Genomic DNA, 19,662 nt, shown 5'->3' with positions numbered 1-19,662 from the left:
TTCACCACTGGTCTATAGGTTCACCACTGAAGGTCTATAGGTTCACCACTGAAGGTCTATAGGTTCACCACTGAAGGATCTATAGGTTCACCACTGAAGGTCTATAGGTTCACCACTGAAGGATCTATAGGTTCTCCACTGAAGGTCTATAGGTTCACCACTGAAGGTCTATAGGTTCACCACTGAAGGGTCTATAGGTTCACCACTGAAGGTCTATAGGTTTACCACTGAAGGTCTATAGGATCACCACTGAAGGGTCTATAGGTTCACCACTGAAGGTCTATAGGTTCACCACTGAAGGGTCTATACCTGAAGGTCTATAGGTTCACCACTGAAGGGTCTATAGGTTCACCACTGAAGGTCTATAGGTTCACCACTGAAGGGAGGTTCACCACTGAAGACCTATAGGTTCACCACCACATCACTTTACAGTATGTACTATGTGCTACGTTTGACCTCTGACCTCGTGGTTGCCTCAGACCAGGACCCATAGTGTTCCATCTCCTCCACCAGCTCATCACAGGCTCGCTCCGTGAAGACCGGGAACCAGAACACATCTGGACATGGCTAGAGGAGACCGACACAGACAGTTAGACAGAGTTTTAGGAGAAACAGAGAGATGAGCTAGAGACACGTCCCGAATAAAGACACTTACTGAGTCACTGAGTACCTCACTCTGGGATCACGGCTCGAGACAGGTACTGAGTCACCAGAGACAGGTACTGAGTCACCAGAGACAGGTACTGAGTCACCAGAGACAGGTACTGAGTCACCAGAGACAGGTACTGAGTCACCAGAGACAGGTACTGAGTCACCAGAGACAGGTACTGAGTCACCAGAGACATGTACTGAGTCACCAGAGACAGGTACTGAGTCACCAGAGACAGGTACTGAGTCACCAGAGACAGGTACTGAGTCACCAGAGACAGGTACTGAGTCACCAGAGACAGGTACTGAGTCACCAGAGACAGGTACTGAGTCACCAGAGACAGGTACTGAGTCACCAGAGACAGGTACTGAGTCACCAGAGACAGGTACTGAGTCACCAGAGACATGTACTGAGTCACCAGAGACAGGTACTGAGTCACCAGAGACAGGTACTGAGTCACCAGAGACAGGTACTGAGTCACCAGAGACAGGTACTGAGTCACTAGAGACAGGTACTGAGTCACTAGAGACAGGTACCGAGTCACTAGAGACAGGTACTTTTCACACGACTGTATCTATGTAACTTAAGATATACACACCTCTTCTAGGTAGTTCTCTGTGAAGATGCGTGTGTAGTTGGGGTGGATGTATTTCTCCTTCCAGTCCTGAGAGAGAGAGAGAGAGAGAGAGAGAGAGAGAGAGAGAGAGAGAGAGAGAGAGAGAGAGAGAGAGAGAGAGAGAGAGAGAGAGAGAGAGAGAGAGAGAGAGAGAGAGAGTTCACTGACCTGCATACCTCTCATGGCTTATCCTCTGGCACTCCCCTCTCACCAGACACTCCCCTCTCACCAGACACTCCCCTCTCACCAGACACTCCCCTCTCTCCAGACACTCCCCTCTCACCAGACACTCCCCTCTCACCAGACACTCCCCTCTCACCAGACACTCCCCTCTCACCAGACACTCCCCTCTCACCAGACACTCCCCTCTCACCAGACACTCCCTCTCACCAGACACTCCCCTCTCACCAGACACTCCCCTCTCACCAGACACTCCCTCTCACCAGACACTCCCCCTCTCTCCAGACACTCCCTCTCACCAGACACTCCCCTCTCACCAGACACTCCCCTCTCACCAGACACTCCCTCTCACCAGACACTCCCCCTCTCACCAGACACTCCCCTCTCACCAGACACTCCCCTCTCACCAGACACTCCCCTCTCACCAGACACTCCCCTCTCACCAGACACTCCCCTCTCACCAGACACTCCCCTCTCACCAGACACTCCCCTCTCTCCAGACACTCCCCTCTCTCCAGACACTCCCCTCTCACCAGACACTCCCCTCTCACCAGACACTCCCAGACAAATCCCAGAACTCTCAGTCAGTAAACACAGATCCTTTTCAGCGAAGCAGAGTTCACTGTATATTCACAGTACATCATATTTTTCATCACTACAAATGAATCAGACAAAGGGTAATCGTATCTCACGGTTACCATATCTTAAAACGTGTATATATACAAATCAAACAAAAGCAGGGAGGGAGGATATGAGGACTTACCACTGGATTCTCAAATATTTGCCACAGATCACTGTTGTAATGTGATGTGTTAAAGTTTGCTGTGGATATCAGCCTTCCAAACTCATGACGGTTTGTAATGTACATGAACATTCCCTGTAGCGGACAGAGAAAGTCAAATTAGCCTTCCAAAGTGGACAGAGTTTCATAAATAGATTATTATTGTATATGCTTAGAAAACAGAGATGATACCGTAAATAGTACCCACATAGTGATTGACATGTCTCACCAGAACATAGTGATTGACATGTCTCACCAGAACATAGTGATTGACATGTCTCACCAGAACATAGTGATTGACATGTCTCACCAGAACATAGTGATTGACATGTCTCACCAGGACATAGTGATTGACATGTCTCACCAGGACAGAGTGATTGACATGTCTCACCAGGACATAGTGATTGACATGTCTCACCAGGACATAGTGATAGACATGTCTCACCAGAACACTATCAGAAACAATGATTAAGTGTTTAGGAAACCAAACCATGACAACCACATATCGATAAATAATACTGGATTATTTATGGAGAGGTGAGGAAGGGGAGGAGTGAGGAGGTACATGATAGAGGGAGGGGTGAGGAAGGGGAGGAGGTACATGTTAGAGGGAGGGAGGGGGGAGGAAGGGGAGGAGGTACATGTTAGAGGGAGGGAGGGGGAGAAAGGGGAGGAGTGAGGAGGTACATGATAGAGGGAGGGGAGGAAGGGGAGGAGGTACATGTTAGAGGGAGGGAGGTGAGGAGGGTGAGGAGGTACATGTTAGAGGGAGGGAGGGGGTGAGGAAGGGGAGGAGGTACACATGTTAGAGGGAGGGGAGGGGTGAGGAAGGGGAGGAGGTACATGTTAGAGGGAGGGAGGGGGTGAGGAAGGGGAGGTACATTTTAGAGGGAGGGAGGGGTGAGGAAGGGGAGGAGGTACATGTTAGAGGGAGGGAGGGGAGGAGGAAGGGGAGGAGGTACATGTTAGAGGGAGGGAGGGGTGAGGAAGGGGAGGAGGTACATGTTAGGAGGGAGGGAGGGGTGAGGAAGGGGAGGAGGTACATGTTAGAGGGAGGGAGGGGGTGAGGAAGGGGAGGAGGTACATGTTAGAGGGAGGGAGGGGTGAGGAAGGGGAGGAGGTACATGGTAGAGGAAGGGAGGGACATGGTAGGGTTGAGGGAGGGACATGGTAGGGGGGAGGGAGGGACATGGTAGGGGGAGGGAGGGACATGGTAGGGAGAGGGAGGGACATGGTAGGGAGAGGGAGGGACATGGTAGGTTGAAGGGAGGGACATGGTAGGGGGAGGGATGGACATGTTAGGGGAAGGGAGGGAGGGGACATGGTAGGGGAAGGGAGGGACATGGTAGGGGTAGGGAGGGACATGGTAGGGGGAGGGAGGGACATGGTAGGGGGAGGGAGGGACATGGTAGGGGGAGGGACATGGTAGGGGGAGGGAGCGAGGGGACATGGTAGTGGGGGAGGGAGGGACATGGTAGGGGGAGGGAGGGACATGGTAGGGGGAGGGAGGGACATGGTAGGGGGAGGGAGGGGACATGGTAGGGGGAGGGAGGGGACATGGTAGGGGAGGGAGGGGACATGGTAGGGGGAGGGAGGGACATGGTAGGGGGAGGGAGGGGACATGGTAGGGGGAGGGAGGGACATGGTAGGGGGAGGGAGGGACATGGTAGGGGAGGGAGGGACATGGTAGGGGGGAGGGAGGGACATGGTAGGGGGGAGGGAGGGGACATGGTAGGGGGAGGGAGGGACATGGTAGGGGGAGGGTGGCAGGTGGCTGGACTGGCCATTCAGACTAGGCGTTCTGTCTTTCTCTCCAAATCACAGCAGGTTGTTTTGGATCTTTGACCATCTGTTTTCTCTTCAATGCAAATTATGTCTCCAATTTATCAATTATGATTTTCATGATGTGGTTTTTGGAGGGAGTGTGTCCTGCAGGGAGTAAAAAGGTGTAGCTAAGGTCTAAACAGCTAGCCTAGTCTGAGACGGTCAGAGCGTTGGGTAGAATAGCTGGTGACATAGTTGTGGGGGTTAGGAGGCGAAGGGATTGGCTCTGGGGGGTTTAAATAATCATGGATGCAGGGAACTTGCAGGTGACCATTACAATAGCTCCGTGACTATAGCTCCATTACTATAGCTCCGTGCCTATGGCTCCGTTACTATAGCTCCGTGACTATAGCTCCGTGACTATAGCTCCGTGACTATAGCTCCGTGACTATAGCTCCATTACTATAGCTCCGTGCCTATGGCTCCGTGACTATAGCTCCGTGACTATAGCTCCGTGACTATAGCTCCATTACTATAGCTCCGTGCCTATGGCTCCGTGACTATAGCTCCGTGACTATAGCTCCGTGCCTATGGCTCCGTGACTATAGCTCCGTTACTATAGCTCCGCGACTATAGCTCTGTGACTATAGCGGCATTACTATAGCTCCGTTATTATAGCTCCGTGACTCCGTGACTATAGCTCCGTTACTATAGCTCCGTGAATATAGCCCGTTACTATAGCCCGTGACTATAGCTCTGTGACTATAGCTCCGTTACTATAGCTCCGTTACTATAGCCCGTGACTATAGCTCCGTGACTATAGCTCCGTGACTATAGCTCCGTGACTATAGCTGCTACTATAGCTCCGTGACTATAGCTCCATGACTATAGCTTCGTGACTATAGCGCTGTTACTATAGCTCCGTGACTATAGCTCCGTTACTATGACTCCGCGACTATAGCTCCGTTACTATAGCTCCGTGACTATAGCTCTGTGACTATAGCGGCATTACTATAGCTCCGTGACTATAGCTCCGTGACTATAGCTCCGTGACTATAGCTCCGTGACTATAGCTCCGTGACTATAGCTCCGTGACTATAGCTCCGTTACTATAGCTCCGTTACTATGGCTCCGTTACTATAGCTCCGTGACTATAGCTCCGTTACTATAGCTCCGTGACTATAGCTCCGTGACTATAGCTCCGCGACTATAGCTCTGTGACTATAGCGGCATTACTATAGCTCCGTTACTATAGCTCCGTGACTATAGCTCTGTGACTATAGCTCCGTTACTATAGCTCCGTGACTATAGCTCTGTGACTATAGCTCCGTTACTATAGCTCCGTGACTATAGCTCCGTGACTATAGCTCCGTGACTATAGCTCCGTGACTATAGCTCCGTGACTATAGCGCTGCTACTATAGCTCCGTGACTATAGCTCCATGACTATAGCTTCGTGACTATAGCGCTGTTACTATAGCTCCGTGACTATAGCTCCGTTACTATGACTCCGCGACTATAGCTCCGTTACTATAGCTCCGTGACTATAGCTCTGTGACTATAGCGGCATTACTATAGCTCCGTGACTATAGCTCCGTGACTATAGCTCCGTTACTATAGCTCCGTTACTATAGCTCCGTCACTATAGCTCTGTTACTATAGCGCTGTTACAATAGCTCCGTGACTATGACTCCGTGACTATAGCTCCGTGACTATAGCTCCGTGACTATAGCTCCGTGACTATAGCTCCGTGACTATAGCTCCGTGACTGTAGCTCCGTGACTATAGCTCCGTGACTATAGCTCCGTGACTATAGCTCCGTGACTATAGCTCCGTGACTATAGCTCCGTGACTATAGCTCCGTGACCAAAGCTCCGTGACCATAGCTCCGTGACTATAGCTCCGTGACTGTAGCTCCGTGACTATAGCTCCGTGACTATAGCTCCGTGACTATAGCTCCGTGACTATAGCTCCGTGACTATAGCTCCGTGACTATAGCGCTGTTACTATAGCTCCGTGACTATGACTCCGTGACTATAGCTCCGTTACTATAGCGCTGTTACTATAGCTCCGTGACTATGACTCCGTGACTATAGCTCCGTTACTATAGCGCTGTTACTATAGCTCCGTGACTATGACTCCGTGACTATAGCTCCGTTACTATAGCTCTGTGAATATAGCGGCATTACTATAGCTCCGTGACTATAGCTCCGTGGCTATAGCTCCGTGACTATAGCTCCGTGACTATAGCTCCGTGGCTATAGCTCCGTGACTATAGCTCCGTGACTATAGCTCCGCGACTATAGCTCCGTGACTATAGCCCGTTACTATAGCCCGTGACTATAGCTCCGTGACTATAGCTCCGCGACTATAGCTCCGCGACTATAGCTCCGTTACTATAGCCCGTGACTATAGCCCGTGACTATAGCTCCGTGATTACAGCCCGTGACTATAGCCCGTGACTATAGCTCCGTGATTACAGCTCCGTGACTATAGCCCGTGACTATAGCTCCGGGCGACTATAGCTCCGCGACTATAGCTCCGCGACTATAGCTCCGTTACTATAGCTCTGTTACTATAGCCCGTCACTATAGCTCCGTGACTATAGCTCCGTGACTATAGCTCCCTGATTACAGCTCCGTGACTATAGCTCCGTTACTATAGCCCCGTGACTATAGCTCCGTGACTATAGCTCCGTGACTATAGCTCCGCGACTATAGCTCCGTTACTATAGCTCTGTTACTATAGCTCCGTCACTATAGCCCGTGACTATAGCCCGCGGACTATAGCTCCGTGACTATAGCTCCGTGATTACAGCTCCGTGAGTACAGCTCCGCGACTATAGCCCGCGGATTACAGCCCGTGACTATAGCTCCGTGACTATAGCCCGCGGATTACAGCCCGTGACTATAGCCCGTGATTACAGCTCCGTGACTATAGCCCGTTACTATAGCCCGCGAATTACAGCTCTGTGACTATAGCTCCGTGAATATAGCGGCATTACTATAGCTCCGTGACTATAGCTCTGTGACTACAGCCCGTGACTATAGCTCGGACTATAACTCTGTGACTATAGCTCCGTGACTATAGCCCGTGACTATAGAGCTGTTACAATAGCTCCGTTACTATAGCTCCGTGACTATAGCTCCGTGACTATAGCTCCGTTACTATAGCTCCGTTACTATAGCTCCGTTACTATAGCTCTGTTACTAAGGCTACGTTACTATGGCTACGTTACTATACCTACATTACTATGGCTACATTACTATAGCTTTGTCACTATACCTACATTACTATAGCTCCGTCACTATACCTACATTACTATAGCTCCGTCACTATACCTACATTACTATGGCTACATTACTATAGCTTTGTCACTATACCTACATTACTATAGCTCCGTCACTATACCTACATTACTATAGCTCCGTCACTATACCTACGTTACTATGGCTACATTACTATGGCTACATTACTATAGCTCCGTCACTATACCTACATTACTATGGCTACGTTACTATGGCTTTGTCACTATACCTACATTACTATAGCTTCGTCACTATACCTACATTACTATGGCTACGTTACTATAGCTTTGTCACTATACCTACATTACTATAGCTCCGTCACTATACCTACATTACTATGGCTACGTTACTATGGCTACATTACTATAGCTCCGTCACTATACCTACATTACTATAGCTCCGTCACTATAACTACATTACTATGGCTACATTACTATAGCTTTGTCACTATACCTACATTACTATAGCTCCGTCACTATACCTACATTACTATGGCTACGTTACTATGGCTTTGTCACTATACCTACATTACTATAGCTCCGTCACTATACCTACATTACTATGGCTACGTTACTATGGCTACATTACTATAGCTCCGTCACTAAACCTACTTTACTATGGCTACGTTACTATGGCTACATTACTATAGCTCCGTCACTATACCTACATTACTATGGCTACGTTACTATGGCTACATTACTATAGCTCCGTCACTATACCTACATTACTATGGCTACGTTACTATGGCTACGTTACTATGGCTATCACGGACGGATCAGATCGTTGTTCCTCCTTCTAAATACTCCTTGCGGCACTGAAGGGACTACACCACAAAAGCTTTGAAATGGATTGTTGATAAAGATATGATCATTTATCACAGAAACAGATGTGTAAGGTTTGATCTGGTAATGCTCTGACGGGAAAACATGTTCATAAGAATTCAGGTACTGATTCCTCAATTTCGTAGGGTGGCTGAAATCATAAAAAAAACACCAAATGGTTTCCTACTAGTGTTGGACATATGCCAACATTGGTTGAACATTGTAAACCTACATTGTAAACCTACATTTTAAACCTACATTTTAAACCTACATTGTAAACCTACATGGTAAACCTACATGGTAAACCTACATTGTAAACCTACATGGTAAACCTACATGGTAAACCTACATGGTAAACCTACATTATAGGTAAACCTACATTGTAAACCTTCGTTATAGGTAAACCTACATTGTAAACCTACATTGTAAACCTACGTTATATGTAAACCTACATTTTAAACCTACATTGTAAACCTACATGGTAAACCTACATTGTAAATCTACGTTATATGTAAACCTACATTTTAAACCTACATTGTAAACCTACATGGTAAACCTACATGGTAAACCTACATGGTAAACCTACATGGTAAACCTACATTAAACTTAAACCTACATTGTAAACCTACGTTATAGGTAAACATACATTGTAAACCTACATTTTAAACCTACATTGTAAACCTACATTGTAAATCTACATGGTAAACCTACATTATAGGTAAACCTACATTGTAAACCTACGTTATAGGTAAACCTACATTGTAAACCTACATTTTAAACCTACATTTTAAACCTACATTGTAAACCTACATTGTAAACCTACATGGTAATTCTACATGGTAAACCTACATTGTAAACCTACGTTATATGTAAACCTACATTTTAAACCTACATGGTAAACCTACATTGTAAATCTACGTTATATGTAAACCTACATTTTAAACCTACATTGTAAACCTACATGGTAAACCTACATTGTAAATCTACGTAATATGTAAACCTACATTTTAAACCTACATTGTAAACCTACATGGTAAACCTACATTATAGGTAAACCTACATTGTAAACCTACGTTATAGGTAAACCTACATTGTAAACCTACGTTATAGGTAAACCTACATTGTAAACCTACGTTATAGGTAAACATACATTGTAAACCTACATTTTAAACCTACATTGTAAACCTACATTGTAAATCTACATGGTAAACCTACATTATAGGTAAACCTACATTGTAAACCTACGTTATAGGTAAACCTACATTGTAAACCTACATTTTAAACCTACATTTTAAACCTACATTGTAAACCTACATTGTAAACCTACATGGTAATTCTACATGGTAAACCTACATTGTAAACCTACGTTATATGTAAACCTACATTTTAAACCTACATGGTAAACCTACATTGTAAATCTACGTTATATGTAAACCTACATTTTAAACCTACATTGTAAACCTACATTGTAAATCTACGTAATATGTAAACCTACATTTTAAACCTACATTGTAAACCTACATGGTAAACCTACATTATAGGTAAACCTACATTGTAAACCTACGTTATAGGTAAACCTACATTGTAAACCTACGTTATAGGTAAACCTACATTGTAAACCTACGTTATAGGTAAACCTACATTGTAAACCTATGTTGTAGGTAAACCTACATTGTAAACCTACATTGTAAACCTACATTGTAAACCTACATTATAGGTAAACCTACATTGTAAACCTACGTTATAGGTAAACCTACATTGTAAACCTACATTGTAAACCTACATTGTACACCTACATTGTAAACCTACATTGTACACCTACATGGTAAACCTACATGGTAAACCTACATGGTAAACCTACATGGTAAACCTACATTGTAAACCTACATGGTAAACCTACATTGTAAACCTACATTGTAAACCCATATTGTAAACCCATTGGAAATTGATATTGACACCAAATAGAATAATGAAAGCAGTTAAAAACCTTTGGAACTCTGAGCATATGGAATGTTTCCGGGTTGGGGAGTCTTTTTCTCTGTGATTGGTCTAAAACGAAGGAAAATCACCATGTAAATGTTGTAACGTTACGTTTTGTCAGAGAGAGAGCTTGATAGATAGGTAGGCAAGACGTAACATACAGGAGGAGGAGGCATGGGAAGGAGATGAGCCTGCTGCATTGCACGAGGAAGACCAAGATTCCCTCTGAAGCTGATGTTTTGGTAGTTTTTATCTTAGTAAGTGTTGCATGCTGGGACAGAGTGAAGTGACATAGCAGAGCTCCATGGTAGTAGGTGTTAGCATGGGGTGACACATGACGGGATGCCATAACGCCCAGCTGGACAGACAGACAAGACAGACTAGTTCAAAGTCTACAAGGACAAGGGAAGTAAAAAAACACAAGGTTTGGAAACCAGTCAGACATTCCCATTGTTTGGACATGGGCACACGACACAGACGAGCAGAAGAGGAGGAGGAGGAGGAGGAGGAAAGGAGGAGCAAAAGGATGGGACCAGTGGAGTGGAGAGCCCTGCAAGCACCAAAGATGCTGGAGATCTTAAGGACAAACACATGGAGACAGACTGGGTACAGGAAACCACAGCAGATGCTTACCTAACATAAACTAACATAGCCTAACATTACATCACCTAATATAACATAAACTAACATAGCCTAACATTACATCACCTAACATTACATCACCTAATATAAACTAACATAACATAACATTACATCACCTAATATAACATAAACTAACATAGCCTAACATTACATCACCTAACATTACATCACCTAATATAAACTAACATAACCTAACATTACATCACCTAATATAACATAAACTAACATAGCCTAACATTACATCACCTAATATAACATAAACTAACATAGCCTAACATTACATCACCTAATATAACATAAACTAACATAGCCTAACATTACATCACCTAACATTACATCACCTAATATAACATAAACTAACATAGCCTAACATTACATCACCTAATATAACATAAACTAACATAACCTAACATTACATCACCTAATATAACATAAACTAACATTGCCTAACATTACATCACCTAATATAACATAAACTAACATAGCCTAACATTACATCACCTAATATAACATAAACTAACATAGCCTAACATTACATCACCTAATATAACATAAACTAACATAACCTAACATTACATCACCTAATATAACATAAAATAACATAGCCTAACATTACATCACCTAACATTACATCACCTAATATAAACTAACATAACATAACCTAATATATACTAAACTAACATAGCCCTAACATTACATCACCTAATATAACATAAACTAACATAACCTAACATAACATAACATTACATCACCTAATATAAACTAACATAACATAACCTAATATATACTAAACTAACATAAGCTAATATGACCTAATATAACATAACCTAATATATACTAACATAACCTAACATAACCTAACATTATCATCACCTAACATAAAGTAACATAACCTAATCTAACACAAACTAACATAAACATAAATGAACATAACCTAAGAAAAACTATCAATAACTAACATAGCGTAACATAACTTAACACAACCTAGAATAAAGTAACATAATCTAACATAACATAATCTAACATAACATAATCTAACAAAACATAATCTAACATAACATAATCTAACACAACCTAACCTGAACTAAAATAAACTAATATACACATGAAATAACATAACCTAACAAAAGTAGCATTGACTAATATAACTTTAACCTAAAATATACAGGACATCTGGTTGGTATATTCAATCTCTCCCTATCCTAGTCTGCTGTCCCCCATTTGCTTCAAGATGTCCACCATTGTTCCTGTACCCAGGAAGGCAAAGGTAACTGAACTAAATGACAATAACGCCCTGTAGCACTCACTTCTGTCATCATTAAGTGCTTTGAGAGGCTAGTTAAGAATCATATCACCTCCACCTTACCTGATACCCTAGACCCACTCCAATTTGCATACCGCCCCAATAGATCCACAGACGATGTATTTGCCATCACTCTGCACACTGCCCTATCCCATCTGGACAAGAGGAATACCTATGTAAGAATGCTGTTCAATGACTATAGCTCAGCCTTCAACACCGTAGTACCATAGTACCGGTATCAGGCCAACCAATAAGCCCAGGGCCCTGGGTCTGAACTCCACCCTGTGCACCTCGGTCCTGGACTTCCTGACGGGCCTCCCCGGTGGTGAAGGTAGGAAACAACACCTCCACTTTGCTGATCCTCAACACAGGGGCCCCACAAGGGTGCGTGCTCAGCCCCCTCCTGTACTCCCTGTTCATCTATGACTCCAACTCAATCATCAAGTTTGCAGTCGACACAACAGTAGTAGGCCTGATTACCAACAATGACGAGACGGCCTACAGGGAGGAGGGGTGAGGGCCCTGCGAGAGGGGTGCCTGTGAAATATCCGCTCCCTCAATGCCAACAAAATGAAGGAGCTGTGATCATGGACTTCAGGAAACAGCAGAGGGAGCACGCCCTCTCCACATGGACAGGACCGCAGTGGAGAAGCTGGAAAGTTAAGTTCCTCTGTGTACATATCACTGACAATCAGAATTGGTCCACCCACACAGACAGTGTGGGGAAGAAGGCGCAATAGCGCCTGTTCAACCTCAGGAGGCTAAAGAAAATCGTATAATAACCAGATGTCCTGTATAATCTAATGTATATCAACCAGAAGTCCTGTACACTCTCATATTCTAAACAGAGTATTATTGTCAATTCAGGAGCTGCTAACTAGATAATCTGAGTGGTTTTACCAGTTCTCTAGCGTGTCTGCACAGAGCCATGTCAGGATCCAGTTTCTCCAAAACAAAATGGTTCCTCTCCTTCAGCTCGTTTCTCAGGACCTCTCCCTTTATCAAGTAGATATGAGCCATGTAGGGAATGTTCCACACGCCCCTGAGAAAAGAGCGAGAGAGACAGAGAACATTTGCATATTGTTACAACATTGCCAATAATAGAATATACAATTTGAAATGTCTATAATATTTTACAACTATTGTGAGTGTTATATTTACTGTTCATTTTTTATTGTTTATTTCCCTTTAGTTTCTTGTCTATTTCACTTGCTTTGGCAATGGAAACATATGTTTCCCATGCCAATAAAACCCCTTGAATTGAATTTGAATTGAGGCAGAGGAGAGAGAGATATGGATTGAGAAATATATAGAGATCAGAGTGAAAGAGAGAGACAGAGAGACAGATAAAACATATTAATCAGCTGCTAAAAGGAAGACATAAGTCTTGGTTTAGGAAGAGATAAGTCTGGTTTAGGAAGAGATAAGTCTGGTTTAGGAAGAGATAAGTCTGGTTTAGGAAGAGATAAGTCTGGTTTAGGAAGAGATAAGTCTTGGTTTAGGAAGAGATAAGTCTTGGTTTAGGAAGAGATAAGTCTGGTTTAGGAAGAGATAAGTCTGGTTAGGAAGAGATAAGTCTGGTTTAGGAAGACATAAGTCTGGTTTAGGAAGAGATAAGTCTGGTTTAGGAAGAGATAAGTCTGGTTTAGGAAGAGATAAGTCTGGTTTAGGAAGACATAAGTCTGGTTTAGGAAGAGATAAGTCTGGTTTAGAGAGGTCTTTCCTAAAACAGATCCTTTACGGTTTATTTTACACACAACCATTCACTCACATAACCCATATACCCTGGCCCTGACAACCAGGTATACTCCCTAGTAACCCATAAACCCTGGCCCTGACAACCAGGTATACTATCTAGTAACCCATAAACCCTGGCCCTGACAACCAGGTATACTAACTAGTAACCCATAAACCCTGGCCCTGACAACCAGGTATACTAACTAGTAACCCATATACACTGACAACCTAGTAAACTATCTAGTAACCCATAAACCCTGGCCCTGACAACCTGGTATACTACCTAGTAACCGAGAAACCCTGGCCCTGACAACCAGGTATACTACCTAGTAACCCATAAACCCTGGCCCTGACAACCAGGTATACTAACTAGTAACCCATAAACCCTGGCCCTGACAACCAGGTAAACTAACTAGTAACCCATAAACCCTGGCCCTGACAACCTAGTAAACTATCTAGTAACCCATAAACCCTGGCCCTGACAACCAGGTATACTACCTAGTAACCCATAAACCCTGGCCCTGACAACCAGGTATACTACCTAGTAACCCATAAACCCTGGCCCTGACAACCTAGTAAACTATCTAGTAACCCATAAACCCTGGCCCTGACAACCAGGTATACTACCTAGTAACCCATAAACCCTGGCCCTGACAACCAGGTATACTACCTAGTAACCCATAAACCCTGGCCCTGACAACCAGGTATACTACCTAGTAACCCATAAACCCTGGCCCTGACAACCAGGTATACTACCTAGTAACCCATAAACCCTGGCCCTGACAACCAGGTATACTACCTAGTAACCCATAAACCCTGGCCCTGACAACCAGGTATACTACCTAGTAACCCATAAACCCTGGCCCTGAAAACCAGGTATACTAACTAGTAACCCATAAACCCTGGCCCTGACAACCAGGTATACTATCTAGTAACACATAAACCCTGGCCCTGACAACCAGGTATACTAACTAGTAACCCATAAACCCTGGCCCTGACAACCAGGTATACTAACTAGTAACCCATAAACCCTGGCCCTGACAACCTGGTAAACTAACTAATAACCCATAATCCCTGGCCCTGACAACCTAGTAACCCATATACCCAGGCTATGAAAACCTAGTAAACTATCTAGTAACCCATATACCCTGGCCCTGACAACCTAGTAAACTATGTTGTAACCAAATATACCCTGGCCCTGACAACCTAATAAACTATCTAGTAACCCATATACCCTGACAACCTAGTAAACTATATTGTAACCAAATATACCCTGGCCCTGACAACATAGTAAACTATCTAGTAACCCATATACCCTGACAACCTAGTAAACTATCTAGTAACCCATATACCCTGACAACCTAGTAAACTATCTAGTAACCCATATACCCTGGCAACATAGTAAACTATCTAGTAACCCATATACCCTGGCCCTGACAACCTAGTAAACCATTTAGTAACCCATATACCCTGACAACCTAGTAAACTATCTAGTAACCCAGAAACCCAGGCTATGCCAAACAAGTAAACTATCTAGTAACCCATATACCCTGACAACCTAGTAAACTATCTAGTAACCCATATACCCTGGCCCTGACAACATAGTAAACTATCTAGTAACCCATATACCCTGGCCCTGACAACCTAGTAAACCATCTAGTAACCCATATACCCTGGCCCTGACAACCTAGTAAACTATCTAGTAACCCATATACCCTGGCCCTGACAACCTAGTAAACCATCTAGTAACCCATATACCCTGGCCCTGACAACATAGTAAACTATCTAGTAACCCATATACCCAGGCTATGACAACCTAGTAAACTATCTAGTAACCCATATACCCTGGCCCTGACAACCTAGTAAACCATCTAGTAACCCATATACCCTGGCCCTGACAACCTAGTAAACCATCTAGTAACCTATATACCCTGGCCCTGACAACATAGTAAACTATCTAGTAACCCATATACCCAGGCTATGACAACCTAGTAAACTATCCAGTAACCCATAAACCTTGGCCCTGACAACCTGGTAAACTAACTAGTAACCCATATACCCTGGCAACCTAGTAAACAATCTAGTAACCCATAAACCCAGGCTATGACAACCTAGTACACTAACTAGTAACCCATATACACTGACAACCTAGTAAACTATCTAGTAACCCATAAACCCTGGCCCTGACAACCTAGTAAACTAACTAGTAACCCATAAACCCTGGCTATGACAACCTAGTAAACTATCTAGTAACCCATAAACCCTGGAAACATAGTAAACTATCTAGAAACCCATAAACCCTGGCCCTGACAACCAGGTATACTACCTAGTAACCCATAAACCCTGGCCCTGACAACCTAGTACACTATCTAGTAACCCATATACCCTGGCCCTGACAACCTAGTAAACTATCTAGTAATCCATATACCCTGGCAACCTAGTAAACTATCTAGTAACCCATATACCCTGGCCCTGACAACCTAGTAAACTATCTAGTAACCCATTAACCCTGGCCCTGACAACCTAGTAAACTAACTAGTAACCCATAAACCCTGACAACTTAGTAAACTAACTAGTAACCCATAAACCCTGGCCCTGACAACCTAGTAAACTAACTAGTAACCCATAAACCCTGACAACCTAGTAAACTAACTAGTAACCCATAAACCCAGGCTATGACAACCTAGTACACTAACTAGTAACCCATATACCCTAGCCCTGACAACCTAGTAAACTATCTAGTAACCCATATACCCTGGCCCTGACAACCTAGTAAACTATCTAGTAACCCATAAACCCAGGCCTTGACAACCTAGTAAACTAACTAGTAACCCATATACCCTGGCCCTGACAACCGAGTAAACTATCTAGTAACCCATAAACCCAGGCCTTGACAACCTAGTAAACTAACTAGTAACCCATATACCCTGGCCCTGACAACCGAGTAAACTATCTAGTAACCCATATACCCTGGCCCTGACAACCTAGTAAACCATCTAGTAACCCATATACCCTGGCAACCTAGTAAACTAACTAGTAACCCATATACCCAGGCTATGACAACCTAGTAAACTATCTAGTAATCCATATACACTGGCAACCTAGTAAACTATCTAGTAACCCATTAACCCTGGCCCTGACAACCTAGTAAACTAACTAGTAACCCATAAACCCTGACAACCTAGTAAACTAACTAGTAACCCATAAACCCAGGCTATGACAACCTAGTACACTAACTAGTAACCCATATACCCTGGCCCTGACAACCTAGTAAACTATCTAGTAACCCATTAACCCTGGCCCTGACAACCTAGTAAACTAACTAGTAACCCATAAACCCAGGCCCTGATAACCTAGTAAACTATCTAGTAACCCATATACCCTGGCCCTGACAACCTAGTAAACTATCTAGTAACCCATTAACCCTGGCCCTGACAACCTAGTAAACTAACTAGTAACCCATAAACCCAGGCCCTGATAACCTAGTAAACTATCTAGTAACCCATATACCCTGGCCCTGACAACCTAGTAAACTATCTAGTAACCCATTAACCCTGGCCCTGACAACCTAGTAAACTAACTAGTAACCCATAAACCCAGGCCCTGACAACCTAGTAAACTAACTAGTAACCTATAAACCCAGGCTATGACAACCTAGTAAACTAACTAGTAACCCATAATCCCTGACAACCTAGTAAACTATTTAGTAACCCATATACCCTGGCCCTGACAACATAGTAAACTATCTAGGAGCTTTCACCATTTAAAGGTATAATTTTGTGGCACTGTGGCTTCCATGAAACAGATCAGTGTGTGAGAAATACTCCTAAATGTACAAATCACCCAGAATGTTGATATACAGGAGTGATAGGAAGAACCCAACCCCATTGGTTGAGGACAGGACACTCACACACGCTTGCTCTGCACGATGTCGATGTAGTCTTCAGAACGGGCATAATAACCATCCAGACTCAACGCCCCCCAGAAGTTGGACCACAGCTTGCCATGACGAGTGACAAGGGGACCAATTATTTTCCTGCAGAAAAGAGAAGAAGAAGAAGAAGGGGAAAATATTTGATATAGAGGAGACATAACCCACTCTAATAAACTATTCCAAACAGGAACATTTTATATTTGGCTAGAAAATAATAAGGAAATTATGTCAACAGAGAAAAATGGCCTCACGTGTGTTACCTACAGTATATCCCACCAATAGAATTCCCCACACTTTAACGATGAGAGCTTCTCCATCCTAGAGAGGAAGATCAATCCTTTCCAGCCTCAGGAACATGTACTAGTCTGTGGCGACCTAAATGCCAGAACCAGACAAGAACCTGACACCCTCAGCACACAGGGGGACAAACACCTACCTGGAGGTGACAGCATTCACTCCAAAATATGACCCCCTAGAAACAACTATGACAAACCTACCAACAAAAATGGTTCACAACTTCTGCAGTTATGTCGCACACTGGGTCTGTACATAGTCAATGGTAGGCTTCGAGGGGACTAATTTGGTAGGTACACTTATAGCTCATCCCAGTTATACGTTTGATTATTTTATCACTGATCTCAACCCAGAGCCTCTTAGACCGTTCAGTCAGCCCACTAACACCCCTATCAGATGACAGCAAAACCCCAGTCTCTCTGAACAGAGCTATAACTCAATCATGAGGCATCAAAGCCAAAGGATCTGAATAATTTTAAGAAATGCTATAGATGGAAGGAAAGTAGTGTGGAAACCTACAAAAAAACTATTAGGCAACAACAAATTCAATCCCTTTTAGACAACTTCCTGGAGAAAACATTTCACTGTAATTAAAAAAAATGTAACTAGATAAGTCTGTTCAGAACAAATTCTTAATTTCAATGACAGTCTAGGAACAGTGGATTAACTGCCTTGTTCAGATCAACAGATTGTTACCTTGTCAGCTTGTCGATTTGATCTTGCATCCTTTCAGTTACAAAGACCCTCCTAGTCATAGACTGTTCTCTCTACTACCGCATGGCAAGCGGTACCGGAGTGCCAAGTCTAGGACAAATGGCTTCTCAACAGTTTTTATCCCCAAGCCATAAGACTTCTAAACAGGTAACAAAATGGTTCCCTGGACTATTTGCATTGTGTGTGTTCCCTACCCCTCTTTTTACGCTGCTGCTACTCTCTGTTCATCATATATCTATAGTCACTTTAACTATACATTCATGTACATACTACCTCAATTGGCCCGACCAACCAGTGCTCCCGCACATTGGCTAACCGGGCTATCTGCATTGTGTCCCACCATCCGCCATCCCCTCTTTTACACTACTCTCTGTTCATCATATATGCATAGTCAGCTTAACGATACCTACATGTACATACTACCTCAATCAGCCTGATTAACAGGTGTCTGTATAGAGCCTTGCTACTCTTTTTGCAAATGTCTTTTTACTGTTGTTTTATTTGTTTTGTTTCTTTACACACACACACACACACACACACACACACACACACACACACACACACACACACACACACACACACACACACTTTTTTTCCCACACCATGGAAAAAGAAGGAACAGCACATCAGAAATTAGCTCAATGTAATTGAATAATCCATCGAATCTAACCACTTGGAACACACTAAACAAACAACAACACAAATAGTTATCCATCCAAAACGGAGAGGTGTGGATAAACCACTTCTCCAATCTTTTTGTCTCTTTAACAAAGAACAAACAGCAAAAACATTTACATGATGAAATACAAATCTTTGAATCAACTATTAAAGATTACCAGAACAGGATTCTCCAATTACATTGAATGAACTACAGGACAAAATAAAAACCCTCCAACCCCAAAAGACCTGTGGTGTTGATGGTATCCTACATGAAATAACA

The 19,662-nt window shown here is 43.5% G+C and overlaps 1 protein-coding gene across 1 annotated transcript; it reads right to left on the bottom strand.

Annotated features, from left to right (window-relative positions):
- Positions 1-463: 463 nt before the first annotated feature.
- Positions 464-18,733, bottom strand: LOC135535027 (procollagen-lysine,2-oxoglutarate 5-dioxygenase 2-like; the record flags this gene model as incomplete). Its single annotated transcript, XM_064961770.1, has 6 exons — positions 18,705-18,733; positions 17,691-17,816; positions 12,944-13,085; positions 2,209-2,322; positions 1,248-1,313; positions 464-567 (listed from the first exon to the last, which is right to left on the bottom strand). Coding segments are annotated over exons 1-6 (581 nt in total), but the record flags the coding sequence as incomplete, so codon positions are not given.
- Between the last annotated feature and the right edge of the window lie 929 nt (positions 18,734-19,662).

Source organism: Oncorhynchus masou, unplaced genomic scaffold (assembly GCF_036934945.1).
Source record: "Oncorhynchus masou masou isolate Uvic2021 unplaced genomic scaffold, UVic_Omas_1.1 unplaced_scaffold_4344, whole genome shotgun sequence".
NCBI classification, from domain to species: domain Eukaryota; kingdom Metazoa; phylum Chordata; class Actinopteri; order Salmoniformes; family Salmonidae; genus Oncorhynchus; species Oncorhynchus masou.
The sequence above is the reverse complement of the archived record's forward strand: the minus strand, read 5'-3'. Positions and strand labels throughout refer to the sequence as shown.